Source organism: Lynx rufus, unplaced genomic scaffold (genome assembly GCF_022079265.1).
Source record: "Lynx rufus isolate CCGP_SWC_20201006 ecotype Redwood Valley unplaced genomic scaffold, mLynRuf1.p SCAF_10, whole genome shotgun sequence".
Classification (NCBI taxonomy): Eukaryota; Metazoa; Chordata; class Mammalia; order Carnivora; family Felidae; genus Lynx; species Lynx rufus.
In genome coordinates, this window is record NW_025814824.1 from 17,700,203 (window position 1) to 17,723,415 (window position 23,213).

Consider the following 23,213-nt stretch of genomic DNA (forward strand, 5'->3'; position numbering starts at 1 on the left):
TTGAATACCTCCGAGAAGAATAGCGTTTTGATTTGGTTATTTTTTTTAATAATTTTTTTAATGTTTATTTTTGAGAGAGAGAGCGAGCGCAAAAACAGGGGAGGCGCAGAGAGAGAGACACAGAATTTAAAGCAGGCTTCAGGTTCTGAGCTGTCAGCACAGAGCCTGACGCGGGCTCAAACCCAGAACTGGGCGCTCATGACCTGAGTGGAAGTCGGATCCTTAACCGACTGAGCCACCCAGGCGCCCCAGGCTATTCCTTAAAAATCAAACTGATGATATAGTTACAGTCTGTAGAAATTGAACATTGCTGCGTCACGTAACTCATACAGGACAACAGTTAAGCCAGTAGGAAGGATGTGAACTAGAGATCATTGGTTTTCCAAAAGTATTTCATGGAACCCTAGAGTCTGTGAATGGATCTCTCAGGCTGTCCAAGTGTCACTCAGGTGACTGTATGGGGTGAGTGTAGCCCTCTGTTCCTCAACTAAGTCACTCCCCTTTTTAAAATCTGCATTAGAATCTATTTTGGATGGTTGGATTTCTCCTAAGAGTGTATTTGAAGTTAGCAGTTCTATTTATAGAAAACAGAACAAACCATGGAAAACCAGTCCCACAGGCTGTAAGTATGGGTTGGCGGGTTTGTCACTGGAGGTCGCACCTGGAGGTAGGTGGTGGCATTTGACCTTGACCTTAGAACACGGACTGATGGAAGGCAGTAGTCATTACTGAGAGAATGTTTGTAACGGCCGAAAGCGTCTTGGGATCGGCGAGCTCCTTACAAGCTTTGGGATAAAAGGCATCTTCTTGTTTCGCCATCTTGCTTTTTTTTTTCTTTCCTTTTTTGTTAAAAGGAAAATCCAGAAATTTCTTTTTTTTTTTAATTTCTCTACAGCCTCTCTTTTATCTAAAACTCAACTCCGAACATGTTTTTCCTGCATCTTCAAACTCTTTATGAGCACGCGTAAGCTCTAGAGGTGTGTGCAAAGAATCCACAGGATGTTCTCTGTCTTTTAGCCTCACCCCCTTAACTCATACTGCTTTACACACTGGTTTTAACTAATCATTTTACAACTGTCTGGACATAGCATGCTTCATTTGTACGGGAGACTGGTGAATAGGGTGAGCGCTCCGCACGTGGTCCTTTGGTCATCATTCTGTGCGATGTAATCTCGAAATGCATTAGGGTTATTACTCACGCGACCCAAATGGAAGCTGAGTATAGCTCACTACCTCCCTGCCCCGTGGCAGGTTCACTGCCCCCTTTTCACTTAAGAAAAGAGGGAAGGCAAACAGGCCATGAGATGTAAAATATCAGCTTTTATGGATAAAATGTCTAAAACCAGTGTCAGATACAAAATTTTAAATGAACTCATCTATGTTTTTATTCTAATATTCCAGTTATTATTTATGGAAAATTGGCCTGACTTTTTTTTTCTATTTGTCTTAAATAACTATAAATATCTAATTGTCTCAGTAACAGGAAAAAAAAAAAACACTTCTCTTTATACTGAAAATTGTTGCAAGTATTTGCCACAGCTAACATCGAGAAGCTTCTGTTTAGACTCTGAAAAACAGAGTGCAGTTTGCAAGGGGAAAAGGTAGTGCAAATTACCTGGGGCTGTGTTCATTAACATCAACCGATTCTTATGCTTAGCTCTCAGAAAGGAAATTGTAAATTAATTAAACTTTGATTTAGGGTTTAATTTTCTTTCAGGTATAATGTGCAGGTCTTTCTGGAAATAAGGAGGTAAATCGAGTTGTATAACCTTTAAAGAATGTTTTCACTAAACAATTTTAGGTTGAAAAGGTAAAAATGGACCGTGCACATAATAATTACCGACTTTTGAGATGATTCCTTGAGAGATTTGAAATTTAGTGAAAATCAGTCTTGTTCTCTTTCTGTCTCATGACTGATAGACACACACACCCTCCCTACTTGTCTTATTATAATTGTGTTCTTATTAACTATAACGTTGATCTTAAAAATGAAGGTCAAACCTCTTAAATATTAGCATAAGCAGGAAAGAAACAAATTGGAAATAATTGAACCACTTAAAGAACGACTTCAGATCTAAAATTTACCTTAAAACTTGGGAGTCGTAATAATCAGAAATGAGTTGTGCATACTCAAAACATAGCAATGGTTGAGGTCAGGCATTCCCGCATATACTTATCTTTTACTAATATGAGGAGATCAGAATTCATGAGATTGGAAATAGACATGGTGATATTTTTTTAATTGGGGTTACAAGCTAGAAATGGGGAAATGTGTCTGGGCAGGACGATTATGAACATGGAAGTCTGATACAGGTAAACAAGGCTAAGTGATTGTAGGAACAGCTTCGAACAAGTCTTTTGGCCACTGGGTGACCTAATGGTCTTCTGCATATAAAACGGAGACAAAATTAGCTACTTGGAGTTTGCTGTGAGAATTGCAGGTAACGTATTCTGAATGTTCAGGATACCGTAGGCCCCACTGACCTAGGTCCTAACCAATGGCATTACAGCTGATGTAGGGTTTTTGTCATCAGGAATGACCAGTGACAGAGCTGTGAGTCCAATGAATCATCGACACTTTTCATCCTGTTGTTTGTCTGGGGGATATTATTTCCACCCAATTTAGAACATTTATATTCTACCTGTGCAAACGGTAGGAGTGGTAGCTGGACTTGTTTTTCTTTTTCTGTTCTTTTTTTTTTTTTTTTTTTTTTTTTTTTGGCAGAGGGGGACATGGGGTCTGAAATTCTCCTGGAAAGATTAAGTGGACCTCAGAGCTCTGGAGCTCACCTCTGCTGTGTTATAATTGGCTGTATCAGTGGTCTTTTCAAAGTCAGATTTTCATTGTAGAGTTTCAAAAATTGGAATACTCCTAGAGCTCTTCAAGAAAACTGACTCGTTCGTTTATCCTCTGTAAATCTCCATATTCCTGACTCATGCGTTTGTTAAGAGCGCATAGAAGAGGAACGTGATCGTAAATTTTGAAAGGCGTTATTAGATTTACTGGATTACTCCAAGCTTTCCTTCATAAACAGCCCTTAAAAACTCATTTAATTTTCACATTTTATTCTGTTATTTATTTATTGGATTTATGGCCATTCATCCTCCAAAGAGCAACCAAAAAGAAAAAGAAAAAAAAAAAAACCCCACGCGCGAACGCAGTAATTATTGTGATATGGGAAGGGTTGCAACGATAAGCCGGTGGTGAATTGCTCATCCACACAGACATCTCTGTGTGTTCCTGACCTTAAGCTACGCTCTTCATCTTGATGCAAGAGAAAAGTTTTAAAAGAGTGATTTTTTTTTTCAACATTCTTGTTCAAAAATTCGATCTACCTTGTTTTCACCAGTTGGTGACTAGTTTCCATGGAAATGGAAATGGAATAAGCATTCCTCATTTTAGATTCTCAGCTGCCCCATGCCAACTGAGAGCTGTAAATGCCATTTGGTTAACAGCAAGGATCCAGAATTCTTCCATTTTAAAGTGGCAGAGGGAGAGGAAAAGAAAATGTTTGCCAAGTCATTTTGCTTTTCTCCCTTTGAAAAGGACACAATTTTATGATTGTCTGAGCTGTTGACTGACAGTTATCAGACACATACGATGCCTCGTAGTGCCTCTTTTGACTGATCCATTTAAATCTCTTTTCCACCCTTCACGAAGTTCCTTGCCTCTTGGTGATTTAACTGGCCTCTGGTTTCCTTCCTGGTTGTCCACCTGCTGTTCCAGTGACCGAACAGGAAAAGTGGTCAAAATGTTGGAAGGACACACTTCGGTGTTCTCAGTGATCTGTGACCTGAAAGGAACAAAAATAATCTGTTGATACAGGGAGTCGGGGGGGGGGGGGGGGGGGCGGGGGCGGGGAACGAATTGCAAAATTCTCACTCGTGAGAGGCATGTTAGTTAATTTTGCCACAAGGACTCTCCATTTTTGAGTCATTGTTGCCTATAACTACCACATTTTCTGGAACTATTCCATGAGGAAGATAGCGAAGAGTATTATTACAACGGCTTTCACGTGAGACGTTCGAGTATCAACACGGTTGTTTTCCTTTGTCTTGTTTTTTGGAGCCTGAGACGTTGAATCAGTCCGGATGCTAACATGAAACTTAATAACGTGAGCACATGATGTTTTCTTTTCTATCTTAACATGTTTAGATACTAGATAGAGAAGGAATGTGACTGAAGTCCTGAAAGATCACCCAGTGCAGTTCTGTGAGCACACTTCTCCTGGGACCTAAGAAGGAGCTCCGCTCTGTCCCAAAGTCTAAATTTAATAAAGAAAACCAGACATGATGGCTTCCAGCCACGGGCTGCCCCTGCGTCTCTAAGTGTGGTCTCACACCTAGCCAAAGCAAGTAATGTGTCAACTAAGGAAATACAATCCTTATCCTAGGCTTGCGAAACCACAGGAACCCTTCACGGGAAACAGTACCGACGCTGGGCATGTGGTTCAGGGCCTGACGTTTTCTATTATCACGTTGTATTCATGGGGGAGTATCACACGGATAACTGTTTTCGTGTCAACAGCCTGTGCATTCCAGTGTCTCGAGAAACAAGCATTTAGGGCGTAGAAAAGGAACCTGTACAGAATATACACTGGAGTTCAAGACCGCAAGCCAAAGCGGCGATGACAGGGACTCGGTAACCTCTGTGGCTGCTTCTGCTCTCCCGAGAGAGGGGAGCAAGGTCCTTGGTCTCCTACTGTTCATTTATTTTCTTTCCCGCAGTGGAGAAGCAGTATGGGGGGGGGGGGGGGCTCGTTACTGAGATGAGTAGGTACGGGGCGGGGGGGGGGGGGGGAGAAAACATTAAGAACGAATCCGCTTAAATTGCGGCCAGAGTCTTGTGACGCATCGTGAAAATGGTGTTTTATTTTAAACAGTAAAGCGAAAATGATGAAAATACATGTCGTTTATTATCTAACAGCACATGTAGCGATAGCCATTCTTCTATCAAACAAAAATGAATCATGTTTAAAGTTGGAGTTTTCCTGTAATATTATGAAATTTGAATTTTAGTGGAGCCATAAACAGACTCCGTTTATAAAAATTTTTACCAGTTTTTTCTAAGGGCCATTTGGAATCATTTTATTGACAAATCATTCTCATTTAAAGCCACTGTCACGTTGCCAGCCTTGTTCCATTTTTACTAAATCTCCCTCTTCTGGATTCTTCTTCCACACAGCTTTCAGCGTGATTAAAGCTGTTCTGAAATTCACTGATTATATAAAATCCTGTGCCTTTTGCAAGTTCATTAGGCAATTGATTTGCTTGATTTGCCTTGTATTGTTTGTTTGCATTTTATGTTTACGCGGAGATCTAAAATTCTGGATAAGCTAGGGATGCTTCAGCCCGCAGTAATTTCATTAGTGATAGGATCATCCGTGTGAGTATCTTTCTTACTTGCTTAGTTAAGGAACCTAATAATTATGATACCCTGTTGAAGAAAATAACCTGTGGGCAGTGATCCAGATAGCTTCAAAGATGCCACTGCGGAACCTTCCGCTCAGGAAAAGGCTCAAGTCGTCGTTATTCTGGTCCGCCCTGCTAAGTATATGCACGCCAGAGGATGTATGCGTGTTTCCCCATAAACATACTCTGCTTTCACCGTTCTGGAACCACTAGGACCCGGTGTCAGGAGATCTGGGTTCATGATCTTCTGCAGTGAGCTGGCTATTACCTGAGTGAAGTCACTTAACCCATAAGAATGTCAGTTTCCTTACCTATGTGGATAAAGGTACATGGAGTGTGTGCGAGATTATTAGAGCGGTCGAGTTAAACATGTAAAGCTAAGTACCTGGCAAATAATAAGCGGTCCTTGCCACCTTTATTTTATTTTATTTTTATTTTATTTTATTTTATTTTATTTTATTTTATTTTATTTTATTTTATTTTATTTTATTTTATTTTATTTTATTTTATTTTATTTTATTTTATTTTATTTATTTTGAGGGACAGTGAGTGCGAGCAGGGGAGGGGCAGAGGGAGAGGGAGAGAGAGAATCCCAAGCAGGCTCCAAGCCCGGCACAGAGCCTGATGCGAGGCTTGATCTCACAAAAGTGAGATCGTGACCTGAGCCAAAATCCAGAGTCAGACGCTTAACCTGCTGAGCCCCTGTCCCACCTTTACCAGGTGCCCCTTTACCTCCTTTCTTGATCTGATGTTTAAATTGCAAATTGCAAACTGTGTGAAGCATTTGTTCAGATGGAAACTACTACATCCGTGAAGATGAACGATACATTGTATTTTGTTGAGGTGATGAATTTACATAAAACAGCATTCAGCATCAGTATGGAATCATAGGCAGTGGAGTTGGAAAAGGTAGAAGCCTGTGTTTCTTGGTTCCCAAGAAGTCGTAAGTGGCTACGACTGTATTTACCCTTCATGCCTAGAAACCAAAGGTTGGTAAGCCACTGACTACAGGTCAGATCTGCCCTGGTGATTCTAAGAATGTTTTTTGTTTTTTCAAAGGATTAAGGGGGAGGGGGGCGGGTAGGGGTATGGATATGTGCCAGAGACTATATTTGACTCTGTAAAGCCTAGAATATTCACCGTTTGGCCCATTACAGACGCTGTGTGCCAACCCCTGTGCACATGCTCATGTAAATAGCATCATAATATAAACCCATTCCTTGTGTCATGTCTAAATAACATAGGTATGTGCTAAAATGCAGTTAGGGATATGATAAATATATGGTTTGGAGGGAGGCATTCCTTTATTGTTGGTTTTACACTTCCATAATTTTGAGAACCTTCCAACGTGTAAGGAAATGCCTCTGATAAACTCTACAAAGGAAACCGGGAGCATCTATCAATACGTGGAAAGGCTGGCAGTTGCTAAGCTGAAATGATGAGAGCTCAGTGAATACAAGGTGTTTGAGCTCCTTACCTATACTTCCCCACCTCTTTTTCAAAGGGCAAAGGGACCCTGGGACCACACACCGCCAAACTTCTCAGACCCTGAGGGTAATGCGAGAAGGAACACCAAGGGAGCCCTTGGATCAGAACTCGGTGGCCCCAGTTTACCTGTATTTCTTTTTTTTTTTTTTTTTTAAATTTTTTTTTTCAACGTTTATTTATTTTTGGGACAGAGAGAGACAGAGCATGAACGGGGGAGGGGCAGAGAGAGAGGGAGACACAGAATCGGAAACAGGCTCCAGGCTCTGAGCCATCAGCCCAGAGCCCGACGCGGGGCTCGAACTCACGGACCGCGAGATCGTGACCTGGCTGAAGTCGGACGCTTAACTGACTGCGCCACCCAGGCGCCCCGTGTTTACCTGTATTTCAAACAAATAGCATTACGTAATAGTCCCTTCTCTTATATCCTTATTCTGTGCAAAGTAAGACTCAAGTCTTCAGAAGTGTTTTGACAGTTTGTTCACGATCTGGAAGCAGTGTCAAGCAAAGTGAAGTCAGATACTCATAATATCACCTTTTGCTATCAGTTAGTCACGAACAGAACTTGAGCAAAACAACAAATATTTTTAGCCTGTTTTACAGTGTGTAGTTACTGAATGGTATCTTTACTTGAATATTTTAGTCAAAACAAATAGAAGCCGAACCATTGAATAGATCACTGCCAAAGGAACAAAGACTTGTGAATTATTGCCTACTATTCACGATTTCCAGGCCAATGGAGTTCATTGAAACTACATTGTATCATGTCTATTTTTCTCACTATTGAATCTTTCATAACTAATTCATTCCTCAGCCTGTGGTAGGTACTCGATAAATATTTGCTGAACGAATGATTCAGAAAAAGTAATTCATTATGGGCCAGTACATGAGAATAGTCTCATTATGTATAGTTAACTAGGTCATTATAAGAATATTCATAAAATTGGATGTTTACCCCCATACAGGAATACAGGTAAAGTTGAAATATTGTCTATGTAGAGTACATTCTAGCATTTTGGTCTCTTGTTTTTGCTACTTTAGAATTATATGTACAGGGTGGTTCTCAGGATACATTTGGAGACGAGAAATACGTATGGAAAGAAATAGACCACAAAAAAATCAAAATTATAATTTGATACAGGCCATTATTTCTTTCATTATCTTTATAGATCTTTTTCCAGTCTCTTGGCATATACGCTCAGTATATACTTCATATTTCATGCTTTAGTGAGTTCTAATTATGAAATTTTCTTTTAATTATGATGCCACAAAATTATAGGAAAATCAGTTCAGGTGTAAGGAGGAGAAAGTTGTTTGGACTGCATACCAAGCATTTTCACAAACACTGACTTCAAGCCAGAACCCTTGGAACAGAAACTCCTCTCACACATTGTACATAAACCTTGATTAGCATGTACCTGAGTCCTTGGTAATTACTTCCATCAATCTTACTACACACCCATCAGTGGTCGTGGGTTCAATCGGTGGTCAGTTGAACTCCTAGAACTCATTAGTGGTAATTAGGAGGATAAGAATATAATGTACCCGTCGTCCAATATCAGCTGTATTTCTTTAGCAAGGGAATTCACCAGCCCCAGGACCATGTTTGGCTCTTCTTCTTTCCCTTCAGTGCCCAAATGACTCCTCAGCTGTACAAGAAAGAGCCATGTGAGTGGGGTCACTTTGCCTTAAAGACCCCATGCTATTAGGAACAATATTTCTTGCAAGAGCCTGTACATATAGCTTCCGGGGGACACGTGAGGAAAACCACACTCAGCGTCTGGTATCTACTCGCAGAAGCCCAAAGCCAAGACTTCTCATTGTGTATCCAACACCCTGGCCACAGACCTCCCCCTTCCTGGTAGTTCACCAACCAGGGTTCATTTTTATCATAAGCAGTGTTGCTAGGTAGCTGATATCCCACCTTTACCAGATATCCAGGGGAACAGAGCTAGAAAGTTAAACCAAAGTGATTCCCCTATAGATAAGGAAGAAAGGTTTTGTCCATTCTTTACTCAGAATTCTCCCTGCCAAGATTGGAAGCACCACATCCTGGTATTACTCAACTTCGTATGCCCCTTGCTTCAAAGATGCTTGGACATAGGATGTGAATTATCTGGACTTGAGAAAGGAAGGAAGGAGGGAAGAAGGGACTAATATTGTTAAATAAACTCATCCTTGGGAGGTTCTTTGATCATTTTCAAGGAAAAAAACCAACATATTCCTGGCAGAATCCCTTGTTTACACAAAAAGAAAGTGTCATAGTTCTATTTTCCAGAATTGTAGATAGCACTTAACCCAGTAAAGCAGTAGAAAAGATGACATCGTGCTGTGCCTTCCAATTTCAAGGAAGAGTTGGAGCTTCCCGATCCACATTTATGAACTTTTAAGAGAAAACACTTGACTCCCAGCTCACTGAGAACAGACCTGAAATGAATCAGCAGGAATGACTAATTTCTGTCTATTCATAGTCAGGGGTAAGGGAGACAATTTTGCAGTCTTCCATTTGTGGTGGAAAATGAGATCAGGGTGTTCCCAAAGTGCTAACTACATAGAGTAAAAACTAGTAGATCTCGGTTTTAGACAGTAAACAGAACCCTCTGATAGAGGTTAGGGAGCTTCAAGCGTAGAGTTGTGGGCTCTTCATGGACCCAGTGGGGAAGGAAGAGCACCATGAAATCACTGGGGAACATAAACAAGCATGGGCAGACTGAATCCATAGAAATGAATTCATGTTTTCACATGGAAAACTAATCATGAAAATTAAAAGAAGAACTGAAAAGCATGATAGAGAACCAGTGAGCCAGGGAGAAAGGCCTCATTCCCTTATCATGATTAGTATATTTAATCAACGAGGATCTCTCATACCCCATTGCTTTGAGGATGTTGTTGACTCTTAAGGGTAGGAGGAGAGTTAGGTTAATAAACAGGTGGCTAAGATCTTTGTCAGGACCATACCCATGCACATAGGTGCTTGTCGTGGGTTTTAATGTACCTCAGCGCCTGCAATATTATATCTGAGAAAGCAACAGGAGTGAGCTAAAGAGCTAGGTTTTCTGATAAATCAAGCTATTTATTCCTTTATATATAGGCTAGCATAGTTAACAATGAACTCAGTTAGTAATGAATAAACTATTTTCCTAGGCTTGGGCAGATAGAAGGAAGAAGAAAAAAAAAAAGAGGGAGATGTCAAAGGTCTAGGCTGGAAAGAGTAAAGAAGAGGGAAAATGGTGGAGGTAAGAGAACATTATCAAAGCGGCATATTGACAAGAAAAATAAATACGAGATGTCTACACTGGTAAGGAAGACATAAAACCTTCCCTGATGCAGATGATCTGATACTCTATGTAGAAAATTCTGAAGACTCCACCAAAAAATACTAGAACTGATAAATGAGTTCAGTTAAGCCTCAGAATACCAAAGGAATATACAGAAATCTGTTTCATTTCTATGCACTAATAATGAAGAAATGGAAAGAGAAATTAGGAAAATAGTCCCATTTATAATTGCACCAAAAAGAATAAAATACCTAAGAATAAACTAAGGAGGTAAAAGACCTCTACTCCAAAGCTATAAAGCATTAATGACAGAAACTGAAGACACAAACCAATGGAAAGATCCACCATGCTCATATAACCTATGTTAAAATGTTCATACTACCCAAAGCAATTTATAGATTGAAAGTAATCCCTATCAAAATACCAACATTTTTCCTAGAACTAGAACACATAATCCTAAAATGTGTATGCAACCACAAAAGACCCTAAGTAGCCAAAGCAATCTTAAGAAACAACAACAAAGCTGGAGAGATCACTGTCCCCAAATTTCAAGACATACTGCAAAGCTGTAGTAATCAAAACAGTATGGTACTGGCACAAAAATAGACACAGATCCATGGAACAGAATACAGAGCCCAGAAATAAACTAGCACTTATATGGTCAATTAATCTACAAGAGGTGAGACTATAAGATGGGAAAAAGACAGTCTTTTCAACAAATGGTTTTGGGAAAACTGGACCACTTTCTTATGCCGTACACATAAGTAAACTCAAAATAGATTAAAGACCTAAATGTGAGTCCTGAAACCATAAAATTCTAGAAGAAAACATAGGCAGTAATTTCTTTGACATGGGCTTTAGCAGCATTTTTCTAGATGTGTCTCCTAAGGCAAGGGAAACAAAAGCAAGAATAAACTACACCAAAACAAAAAGCTTTTGCCCGGCAAAGGAAACCGTCAACAAAATGACAAGGCAACCCACTGAATGGGAGAAGATATTGGCAAATGATAGGGGTTAATATGCAAAATATATAAAGAACTTACACAACTTGACACCAGTAAACAGATAAATAATCTGAACAAATGGGCAGAGGACCGGAATAGACATTTTTCCAAAGAAGACATACAGATGGCTGGCATATGAAAAGGTACTCAACGTCACTAATCATCAGGGAAATGCAAATCAAAACCATAATGTGATGTCACCTGACACTTGTCAGAAAGGCTAAAATCAAAAAGACAAGAAATAGCAAGTGTTGGCGAGGATGTATAGAAAAAAAAAACCCTTATGCATTCTTGGCGGGGGGGGGTATGCAAGTTTGTGCAGCCACTGTGGAAAACCGTTATGGCGGTTCCTTCAAAAATTAAAAATGGAATTACCATATGATCCAGTGATTTCCCTACTGAGTATTTATTCAAAGAAAACAAAACAGTAATTTGAAAAGATGCACACACCACTATGTTTATTGCAGCCTTATTTACAATAGCCAAAATATGGAAGCAACCCAAGTGTCCATTGATAGATGAATGGACTAAGATATGTGTGTGTGTGTGTGTGTGTGTGTGTGTGTGTGTGTGCGCGCACACACTCACAGTGGAATACTACTCAGCCATAAAAGAATGAAATCTTACTATTTGCAACAACATGGATGGACCTGGCATACTGCTAAGTGAAATAAGTTGGAGAAGGACAAATGCCATAGGATTTCACTCATATGTGGAATTTAAGAAACAAAAGAACAAAGAAAAAAAGAGACCAAAACCCAGACTTAAATCCGGAGAACAAACTGGTGGTTGCCAGAGAAGGGGATGTTGAGGGTGGGGGTGATAAGTGAAATAGATAAAAAGGATCAAGGGCACACTTATCTTGATGAGCACTGGGAAATGTAGAGAATTATTGACTCATTATATTGTACACCTGAAACTGATCAAACACTATGTTAATTATACTTCAATTACAAAAAATAAACTAAAAAATTTTTTAAAATAAGTTTGTGAAAAATCTAAACATTTTTAAGAGGGCAGTATACTGACCATTTGAGTTTTATTTATATTATTGTCATTATTTCGTGTTGTGACTAAAATACTCGTCTTGAATTACAACCAAATATTGTAAATAACTGGAGATTCTTCAGAACCACAATGATTTTTTTTTTACTTAAGAAAATAATTATAAATTCACAGAAAGGTGCAAAAATATACAAGTCCCCCATACTCTTCATCTAGATTCCCCCACTGATAACAACTTATATCATTAGAGTAAAATATCAAAACCAGGAAATTGGCGTGAATACACTCTGTAAACCTTGTTCAGATCTTACTAGTTTTTATCTGTGCTTCGTGTGTGTATATGTGTATGTGTGTGTCAAGCTAACAGTAGTTTTAAACCTGTAAAAGAAAATATTCTGCTTTTTAGAATACTTTGCTAGTCATTTACATGTGATATATCTGATGCTAACTCTTTGTTGGCCTATTAGTAGTTAACACGATAAAATATATTTTTCACTTTCTTATCTGTAACATACATATCTGTTAGATTTTGGAGCAGTTGATGAATGCTCACTTTTATTAATTTCCTTAAATATTGTGTATCTCTTCTTAAAGACCGAGAGGAGGACTCACAATGCCTGCTGCTAAGTATAAGAGCCGTCGTACTTTAGGGGTCCCCGGGTGGCTCAGTCGGTTCAGCGTCCGACTTCAGCTCAGGTCATGATCTCACAGCTCCGTGAGTTCGAGCCCCGCGTCGGGCTCTGGGCTGACTGCTCAGGACCTGGAGCCTGCTTCCGGTTCTGTGTCTCCCTCTCTCTCTGCTCCCCCCCTGCTCACTCTCTGTCTCCCTAAAAAATGAATAAGTGTTAATTTATTTAGAGCTGTCATAATTTAGAGTTCATGCTTAAGATTTTTTCAATATTAGGCTGTCAGAGCATCTCTGAATATCTTATTCTATATAGCTATTTGTTGGTGTCTTGGTGGAGGTTGGAATAATTGAATCCCATAGACTGGGTGGCTTAAACAATAAATCTTTATTTTTCACCATTCTGGAGGCTGAGAAGTCCAAGATTCCGTTCTTGGTGAGGGCTCTCTTTCTGGCTTGCAGATAGCTGCCTTCTTACTGTAGCCACACTTGGGAGAGAGAGAGAGAAAGGAAGAATGTTCTCTGCTGTTTCTAATTCCATCATGAGGGCTCCACCCTAGCGACCTAATAACCTCCCCAAGGCCCCAGCTCCAGATCTCCTTACACTGGGATTAGGGTTGCAACATATGAATTGAGGGTGAGGTGCGCAAAAACATTCAGTCCATAGCAGTTACTTTGAATGAGTTTTTCTGAATTCCTTCCCTGTATAATAAAAAATTTAATATTATGGGAGCCTCAGGGACTATGTATAATTGCAGTCACTTCAGAAGCTAGTATCTTAATTGTCTCACAAAAACTAATCACCAAAAAGTGGACTGTGTGATTTGTCACCTCAAACAATTTTTAATTTACCTTTCTTCCCCCCCCCCCCCGAAACTTTTACAAGAGATTTGGTAAAGCTTTTCACTGAAGACAGGGCAATAATCCGTTCTTCTTAAGTTTTCATTTTTAAGATTCCCAGCATTTTCTCCTTCTACCTCAAGCTGAATAATTTATTAGAGAGATTCTATAAAATAGACTGTCAAATATCCTGTCATCAATAGTAATGAAGGAGTGGAGTTGCCATTAACTACCTCACGAAGTAGGGTAGCACGTAAAAGGCATGAAATCTCGGCAGCCATTCAAAGACAGGGACGTGGACCCCTGTGCCTCTCCCTGGAATAGTGAAAAGGCATCACATAAGGATTGAGCCTGCCATGTTTTTTTACCTTCCAGTCACCATCTGACTGACTGAATTTGCTCATTTGTGAAACTAGAGAAGGGATACCCGGTTTTGCTTACACGAGAGGGTTGAGGTGAGAATCAGACGAGGTTACAATACTTAAAAGAACTGGAGAGCGTGGGGGCGCCTGGGTGGCTCAGTTGGTTAAGTGTCTGACTCTTGGTTTCGGCTCAGGTCATGATCTCATAGTTCGTGGGATCAAGCCCCATGCCGGGCTCTGCACTGACAGTGTGGGGCCTGCTTGGGGCTCTCTCTCTCTCTCTCTCTCTCTCTCTCTCTCTCTCATGCACATGCTCACACACAAAATAAATAAACTTTTTAAAACAAGAACTGTAGAGTGTGATGTAAGCATAAGGTGGTAATATTATCAAGAACAATCTGAGCATCAGAAACGTCAGTTCTAAGCGGTATTTTGGAGAACATGCCAAATACATCATTATTTCTTGCTCTCCTCTCCCTTTCCAAGCGAGCTTTTGAAATGGCAAGTTTTCAGTCAAATTTAAACAAAATTAGAACATGCCAAAGCGAATGGGCACAGCAGATGTCAAAAGGGAATAGAAACAGTGAGGGGGTAGACTGAATCCACGAACAGCTGAAGAGGTTTCAAGAAGGAAATGAAAGAGAAAATAGTCTTTCTCCAAGATGTCACTGCTTGGTGTGTGGCTTGAATTTTGACATTCAAGCAACGCGGTGGCAACCGAAGACCTGTCGTGTGTGTCCCGACGTCTCGGGTTCATTGCTGAGCTTGCTTGCAGCTTGTCTCCAAACCTCAAGCTGCTCAAGTAAGTTGGTATTTCTATCCCCACTAACTCCTATGGAAGAAACGAAGTTCACAAAGCACTGTGACTCCAGGGCTATGAGAAGGCAAGAGAATATGTGAAGGCAGTATTTTACCACCTAGCAAGATACAGTCGACTATGCATTTATACTCTATACTCCCTTCACTTCCCCTGTATGAATTCAGAATATTGTAGGAATGAATGAACAGGCACTCTCTGATCTCATTTTCTTTCTTTTCAATCATAGACCCCGGGTAAAACTTTTGGAGACCTTTAATTTCAGTGGTTTACTGTTGGGAACAGATAACGTAGTAGATGAGAAAACTTGAAATGGTAGAACAGAGGCTGTCATCACCTCTTTATCAAGATGCTCTTTACGAGCCAAAATGGTTTATTCAAGGAAAAAATTTCTGTGATAGAACATTTTTCACTTACTCTAGTACCGGCAGCAATGATAATATGCCTAAGAGAATCAGAGATGTGATGCACTTTTTTTTTTCATTTTTTTTAACGTTTATTTTTGAGACAGGGAGACAGAGCATGAATGGCGGAGGGTCTGAGAGAGGGAGACACAGAATCTGAAACAGGCTCCGGGCTCTGAGCTGTCAGCACAGGGGCCCAATGCGGGGCTCGAACTCACGGACAGCGAGATCATGACCTGAGCCGAAGTTGGCGCTCAACCGACTGAGCCACCCAGGCGCCCCTGTGATGCACTTTTTGCTTCCTAGTTCATCTACATCCACTTTATATTACATGATGTCCATTTCATTTTGCCGTTGGTCTAAATGTCCATTATAGTATGTATCATTGGGTTACCTTCTGTGGTCTCAGAAAATAATGAGTATTAGTGTTATCATGATGATAGGCAAGGAAACTAAACGGCTAATTTTCCACGCGGTGTTGCATGGGAGTTGGCTAATGAATTCCTATTTAGGTGCTGTGGGTCAGAGTGTAGTATAATGAGCATATTGTTTTCTGGACTAAAATCTACTGGAACTGTTCTCTTTGGCTGACAGTAATCTATATGCCTATACTCTGTTATCTCTGAAGAAAGATACATCTGAAACACCGACTTTGGTCTGTTTTGTGACCTTTATATTTGACTGACATCATAAATATTCTTAATGCTGACCACCCTTGTTCTTTGAGAGAAGCAATAAACTTAATCTTGTTGACGTACTTGAACAGGTCATGATGATATCCATTGTTACATGATCTATTTTTTTTGAATTTTTTAAATGTTTATTTATTTTTCTTGAAAGAGAAAGAGAATATGTGCAGGAGAGGGGCAGAGAGAGAGAGGGAGACACAGAATCCGAAGCAGGCTCCAGGCTCTGAGCTGTCAGCACAGAGCCTGGCACCGGGGGTTGAACTCATGAACCCTGAGATCATGACCTGAGCTGAAGTCGGATGCTGAACCGACTGGGCCACTCAGATACCCCTGATCTATCTTAAATCCAAGTCAAAACACTGAATCCAACCAAGATATAAAAATACAAAAGATGACAGGTACTTTACATGGGGTAATGATCACTGTCACCTGAAGAGAGTGAGCTGTTTGAATGCAGTTGAACTAGCAATTTGGACCCTCAGTTACAGTATGTTCCAAATATTATTTAACCAGTATTTGAAATAGCATCTGCAGTAGAGCGATAACTTCTCTGTTCCCCCCAAATGGTTCGTCACTGCTCACGATCTAGAGCAATGTACAGAAATCTGTATAAGAAATGTTTTTAGAAGGAAATAGTCACTCTGTTCTTCACTTAGGAGAAATCACTGTACATTAATGACGAGCATACTATGTGCAGGGTTTTATTGCATTTGAGGAGTACAGAGCCAAGTTAGTTCTTACGTTTTAAAAATACTGTGGTCGAAAAGATACTCAATTAAATCTTTCCTACTGTAGCACATCTAAAACTCCTGGGAGAATCTTAAAGAAATTTTTAGTACATGGTTGAGCTAAGGGGCTAGCTGGAGTATTTCTCTCAGAAGCGTCACCTAGGTAGGCAATAGGTGGGCCCTAGGAATTTTTTCAGCCAATGCCAGCCAGCCTGGAGCGGGATTTTTTAAAGCACAGGGATGGCAGGAGATAAGACCTTGGTTCACTGAGGTGAGAGAAGACTTCTGCATAAAACAGAAACTCCTAACGCATCGTCCCTTCCATCCTCAAAGAATTCACAAAGATAAAAGCCTTCCGAATGGATGGTTTGCCAACCACATGGGGAAAATAATACCATGAAAACAATCCAGCAGCAAAAAAAGCAGAATTAGATTCACGTATTTTAGAATTATCACATATCATTCACACATACCAAGAAATGTATGTGTCAGTACATTCAATTGAAAAGTGTTTCGTTTTTGAAGAGACTGCTCAAATTAACCAGGTGGGTTCGAAAAAGAACTTGAAAAGAAAAACCTAATGATCGATGCGAGTAAGGTAGTGAATGGATTAAATAGCAAGTTAGTCATGGCCGAAGATAAGTGTTATATAGAACTGAGCAAGTTACATAGAGAGCAGCCCAGAGGGAAAAAGATATGGAAAGTCTGAAGGTGCAATTAAAGAGTAAGGTAATTTTCAAAGGTATGAGCTGAGACTTCTGAGGATTTTTTTTAAATTTTTTACTGTTTATTTATTTTTGAGAGAGAGACAGAGACAGAGTGCAAGCAGGGGAGGAGCAGAGAGAGAGAGAAAAGGAGACACAGGATCCGAAGCAGGATCCAGGCTCTGAGCTGTCAGCACAGAGCCCGATGAGAGGCTCGAACTCACGAACCGCGAGATCATGACCTGAGCTGAAGTCGGACTCTCAACCGACTGTGCCACCCAGGCGCCCCGAGACTTCTGAAGATTTAAACATTTAATCACTGGTTTAGGAATTGCAAGAAAGAAAAAAATCCTAACAACGTCTTAATGAACCTACAGAGTAGAAAAGACAAAGACAAGATCTGAAAAGTATCCAGAGAGAACTCAGTTGCCAAGATGGCTGATTTCTCACCAGAAGCAATGGAACTAGAAGACAGTGGAATAGCCTCTTTGAAGTGCTGTTAGTCTACATTTATATACCCAGTGAAATTCTTTCTCAAGAACAAGAGTAAAATAATTTTCTGAGGCTACCAAAAGACTCTCTGATGGACACATTTATAGGATGTTCTTCAGAAAGAAGTCAGTGATCCCAAAAGGGAGTTATGAACCACAAAAACAGATAGAGCAAAGAATATTGGTAAATCTAAACAAACATTGGTTATTCAAAGTAGTGGCACAAATGGATAGTTTCAAAGGTTAAAAAAAATGTATAACTAGAATCATGGGGAACTTATTTGTTAAGAGGTGAGTAATCACAGTTTAAACAGTGTAGTCTGTATTGTTTGGGAAAAGCTGAAAAAAGTGTCAATGACTTTAGACTTTGTGATGTTAGGTATTTATGATCAAATAGCTATGAGAAATGCTAGCGAATCGTATGAATGACATCCATACAGAAATGAACATAAATATATCATATAACAATGGATATAGTCACTGTAAATATACTTACTCTCAAGTAAAGGACAAATATAGCCTAGATTCAAAGAAAACATAACTATATTGTATTTATAAGAGCTATAACTGATACGAATGTTTGACAGTCAAGGGAGCAAAAAAGGTATATAATTTAATTATTAACCTGTATCTTTATTTTAATTTTTTTTGCTATAGGATTCCTAGAGTTTTACTACATATTCATAAGTAGTTTCACTAGGAAGATTTAATAATTCCACTCACTCTGAATAAAATAAAAATTGACAGAACTGCAGAAAACATCAAATCCATAACACAATGGACAAGCCTGTCGCAATGGACTTACAAATAACAATTGGAGAATTAAAATCAGATCCTTAATGATCCTGTAGCACTTGCCTTAATTAGTAATAGATACAATGAAGTATAAGAAAAACGGACTCACAAAGGGAATTTGACATTTGAGAAAAAAATAACTTACACCATGCAATGATATGCAGAGACTAATGAAGAGTCACAGTAAATAATCGCTGGGTTCAGGGGTAGGTAAAATTGGCAGTTTAGGTTGCAATTTACAAAAGAAATACTATTTTCCGGGGCACCTGGATGGCTCAGTCGGTTAAGCTTCCGCTTTAGCTCACGTCATGATCTCGAGGTTCTTGGGTTCAAGCCCTGTGTCCGGCTCTGTGCTGACAGCTCAGAACCTGGAGCCTGCTTCAGATTCTGTCTCTGTCTCTGTCTCTGTCTCTGTCTCTCTGCCCCTCCCCTCCTCACACTGCGTCTCTCTCTCAAAAATAAACATTAAAAAATATTAAGAAATATTATTTTCCTTTAAAAATGGATCATTTTTCTAATGATTAAGGTGGTACAATCAAATGCCGGAATGGCAAGATAGTTGGGAGTACCTCAAAATTAATTCCTGTGTAGAATGACCTAAAATTCCCATAAGATTGCTGTGTTCCAAACAACATATCTGGGAATGTATATGCAACAGATATGGGCAAAAGGCATGAAAATGTTATTCACAAAGCAAGAAAGAGAAATTGCTAATAAGTATTTGAAAAGATGTACAACATCAAATGTAATCTGAGGGGATAGAAAGGGAAGTAACAATGAGGTAACGTTTTTCATGTCCAATTGGCAAGGATGAAAAAGATTGAAAAACTCATTCATAGGGGTTTATGGACACAGGGATTTGCTCCGATATTTTCTCCATTCTTCATATTGTCATTCAAGGAGGCTTATGGTATTTCCTTTTTGTGTGTGATGCACAGAAATTTGATGCTTTGTAATAACATTTATCCATCTTGCAGGGGTTTTTTGAGGTTTAGTTTTATTACTTTAAACATCTGAACAAATTGACGGTGTATTCTGTACTCTTTGATGGAGTAATTCCACTTCTAGGAGTTTATCCCAAGGTATAAAATGATATAAACGCTCAAGATTTTTCTTCATAGCCTTGTTAATATTAGTGAAATACTGGGTAAATTTCCAGGAATAAGTGAGTTGTGAAAGAGATTATGGGGGGGGGGGAAAGGGTGCACCATTTAAAAGATGATGTGAGTTAACAGTAAGCTTTTAAATGACATGTTGACTATTCACATAGGAAGATATGTATGACGTTACTAAGTGGATGAAGCAGGGTATTTCTCTGTTGTCTAAACTTGTGTGTGTACCTATCCATCATAAGCAGTAACTTGTTTACGTTTGCACAGATGCTAGTCATAGCCCATGATGAGTGTGGTCACTTCTATAAAGTAAAAAGTAATCTTTGGGCTGCTTTCAGCATATCTCTTTACATCTCAGGGCCTCCTTTTTTTTTTTTTTTAAGTTTATTCATTTATTTTTTGAGAGCAAGAGAGCAAGTGAGCACAAGTGGGGGAGGGGCAGAGAGAAGGCGAGACAGATTCCAAAGCAGGTTTCGCACCATCAGCCCAGAGCCCAATGTGGAGCTCGAACTCATGAACCCTAACTTCACGACCTCAGCCGAGATCAAGAGTTGGACGTTTAATTGAGTGAGGCACTCAGGAGTCTCCATCTCAGGGCCTCCTTAAGCACCCTCATCTCTAAAACTGAGGGCAAAGGAGTGAGCCTTGGGCTTGAGTAGCAATGACAAATACGCTATTGTGGTTATTACATCCCTCGTCTGCATCTAGAACACACAGTCTTCATTGGCCCTAGTCTCCTTTCTCTGGCTCGGCCATATCTCAGAATTCTTCTGAATACAGTGTTAGGTCAACATCTCTAATCAGATTATACTTTGCACTTGGAACTTCTCTGCCATCCTCGGATAGGATGATTTTAGAAGTCCTTTCAGTTAAAGGATTTTTTCTGATCAAGGAACAAAGTCACTGTGGTGAGAAATGAACGGAATGTTTTTCAGAAAAAGATGTTTGCTTTTCTAGTAGCCACATTTTTAAAGAGCAGTAAAATGGTGGAAACAGGTGAAATAAATATTGATGATATATATTATTAAATAAAATATTTCATGTCATGTATATAAAACAAGTATTAGGGGATTATTTCACATTGCTTTTTTCATATCAAATCTTAGAAATCCAATGTGTGTTTATGGCATATCGCATTTTAGATGGTAGATTTTCACTGAAGATACTTGATCTGTATTTTAGTTTACAGTTTAAGAAGTAGATTCTCCTGTAGCGACATTCTTAAATTTTGTAATAATTGAATTGAATACTAGTTCTTAAATTTAAAGAAAGTTGAAATAAGGTCACACTAGTCACATTTCAAGTACTGAATGGCCATGGATGTCTGGTGGCTACCATATTGGACAATGGAAGTTGAGAGAATACGAAGAAACATACCATTTGATGTTAGCTTTCAAAGAGATTTTATATATACATATATACATACATGTGTATATATATTTCAGTAATACACAGTAAAACCTTGGATTCTGAGTAACTTGTTCTGCGAGTGTTCTGCAAGACAAGAACCTCTCTTAAACATTTTAACTTGATAAATGAGCGATGTCTTGCAATATGAGTAGTACATGGCACCTAATGTCATGATCACAACTCAGCCGATGGTTCTTGAAATTTGCCTTGATATACGAGTGCTTTGGATGACGAACATGTTTCCGGAACAAATTATGCTCAAAACCAAAGGTTTTACTGTAATCCTAAACCGAATATAATGAAATGCTCAAAGTTTGCAGTGGACAGGCTCTGTGCTATTGAGACAGAAGTTCCAGCAACATCCACAGCTTGCTGCGTTCTTCACCACTTTGAAGTCTGAATGGTGGCAGTGATGTTTTTTGGGTTTGTAAGGATGGAGCGTCGTACTTTAGCAAGTGTGTGTGTTCTCCCTGCAGGCATGGGACCCGCTGTGCTGGAGAAGTGGCAGCCGCAGCAAACAACTCTCACTGCACAGTCGGAATTGCTTTCAATGCCAAGATCGGAGGTATGGGAAACAAACCTAGGCGGATGCGGAACCCTTTGTGAGCTCAAGACAGGGATCTGAGTGCACAGTAGTGTTCACCTGTTGCCGAAAATGACCACCTTAGCGTGTGTTATTAATACGGTTAAAGGCTTTTGAGGCCATCTCCCTAAAGTGTTGCAAACACAGACATGTCTTTCTTTAAAACAGGCGTGAAAAAAAATGTTGAGTCACGAAGATGGGGGGGGGGGGTCATTGACAGCTCTATCCCAAACTATATAATCGCTGCCTGGGTCAGAGAGAACTGATAACATAAATACGAGCCCATCACATCTCTAGGGAAAGAAACATTTCGAAGTTACGTCAAAACAGAAAACCCATTTTTTTTCTTTGTCCTTACGCTTTACAAAAAGTTCCTTGTAATTGACGTGAAATTGGCAAGCGGTAAAACCTCCTTTTGTAGCCCCATAATGTAGTGATACCGTACTGTTAATAATTCCAGATTATGTGTATACATTATACATGCCTGCACAAACTCAAATAGACAGATGCCTACTCCAAGGGCCCAACCGAAGTAGTATAAATCTAGGCATTAATAGAAGCAAACTCTTACTTTCCCGTCTGTTAGCATATTTGTTAGCTGTAGCCTAGTGCCTCAGTCACACACCAATGGGAAGAACACATTATGAGAGAAACTAGAGATTCTAGTGGCTCTAAAGGTGTCCCCCCGGGGGGGGGGGGTCTCCTAACCGGTGTCACAGATGAATGAAGTTCCCGGTTACTAGACCGACATCTTTGTTTCCGGTACACTCTTTGTTGTCAAGTGGTAAATAGAATCGGATCTAAAAAAATAAAGATAACAGTCCTTTCTAGGGTAAGTGTAGAGGTCTTGTAACATGAAATGTTTGGGGTCTGTGGTAACAGTGCTAAGGAAAGGTTTTCTGACACTGCTTGAATGTCAGTGCTCAGTACATTTGCCCTTTCTCTCCTTTATTTCACACTGAATTCTTAGAGTATGGCAGCCTGTTAACCAGGAATTAGCTGTACTCTGAGAGCATCTGCTGTGTGTCAAGGGGAAGGTTCACGAAGGAGCTGAAGAAGAGAGACAGAAATTTCCCCTGAAGAGTGATGAGGTTGCTGGACACCCGATAGTCTCAGAGAATCAAGTGCCTACGGTGGCTGCCTCATCAACCCTTCGTGACGTCCTAGATACACACAGTCCCTCACGTACACTGACACACATCCGTGTCCCCGTCATTACTTTCTAGTGCTACCCCAGCACTCGCTGAACTTGAGGGAACGAAGGTGTGAACTCGCAGATGAGCGGCCGACCTAGTGCACGGGGCTTCCGCGAGGAAATGAATGTCTGGCAATGACTCACAAATGCTCTGTCATCCCCAGAACAAGAACATACTGAGGTAGAAATTTAGCCCCCAGACCCAAAGCATGGAGGCTTGCCATCAGATAAAGAAAAAGCAGCCTTTCATCTTTAAACTTGAGGAAGCAAAATT

The 23,213-nt window shown here is 39.9% G+C and overlaps 1 protein-coding gene across 2 annotated transcripts in view; it reads left to right on the top strand.

Moving 5' to 3' along the window:
• PCSK5 (proprotein convertase subtilisin/kexin type 5) overlaps positions 1 to 23,213 on the top strand; it is a 455,082-nt gene that overhangs the window by 148,681 nt on the left and 283,188 nt on the right. For both annotated transcript variants that reach the window (XM_047102277.1, XM_047102287.1), the window contains exon 6: positions 21,638 to 21,726. In XM_047102277.1, the coding sequence (XP_046958233.1) occupies positions 21,638 to 21,726 (89 nt within the window). The remainder of the gene's footprint in view (positions 1 to 21,637; positions 21,727 to 23,213) is intronic.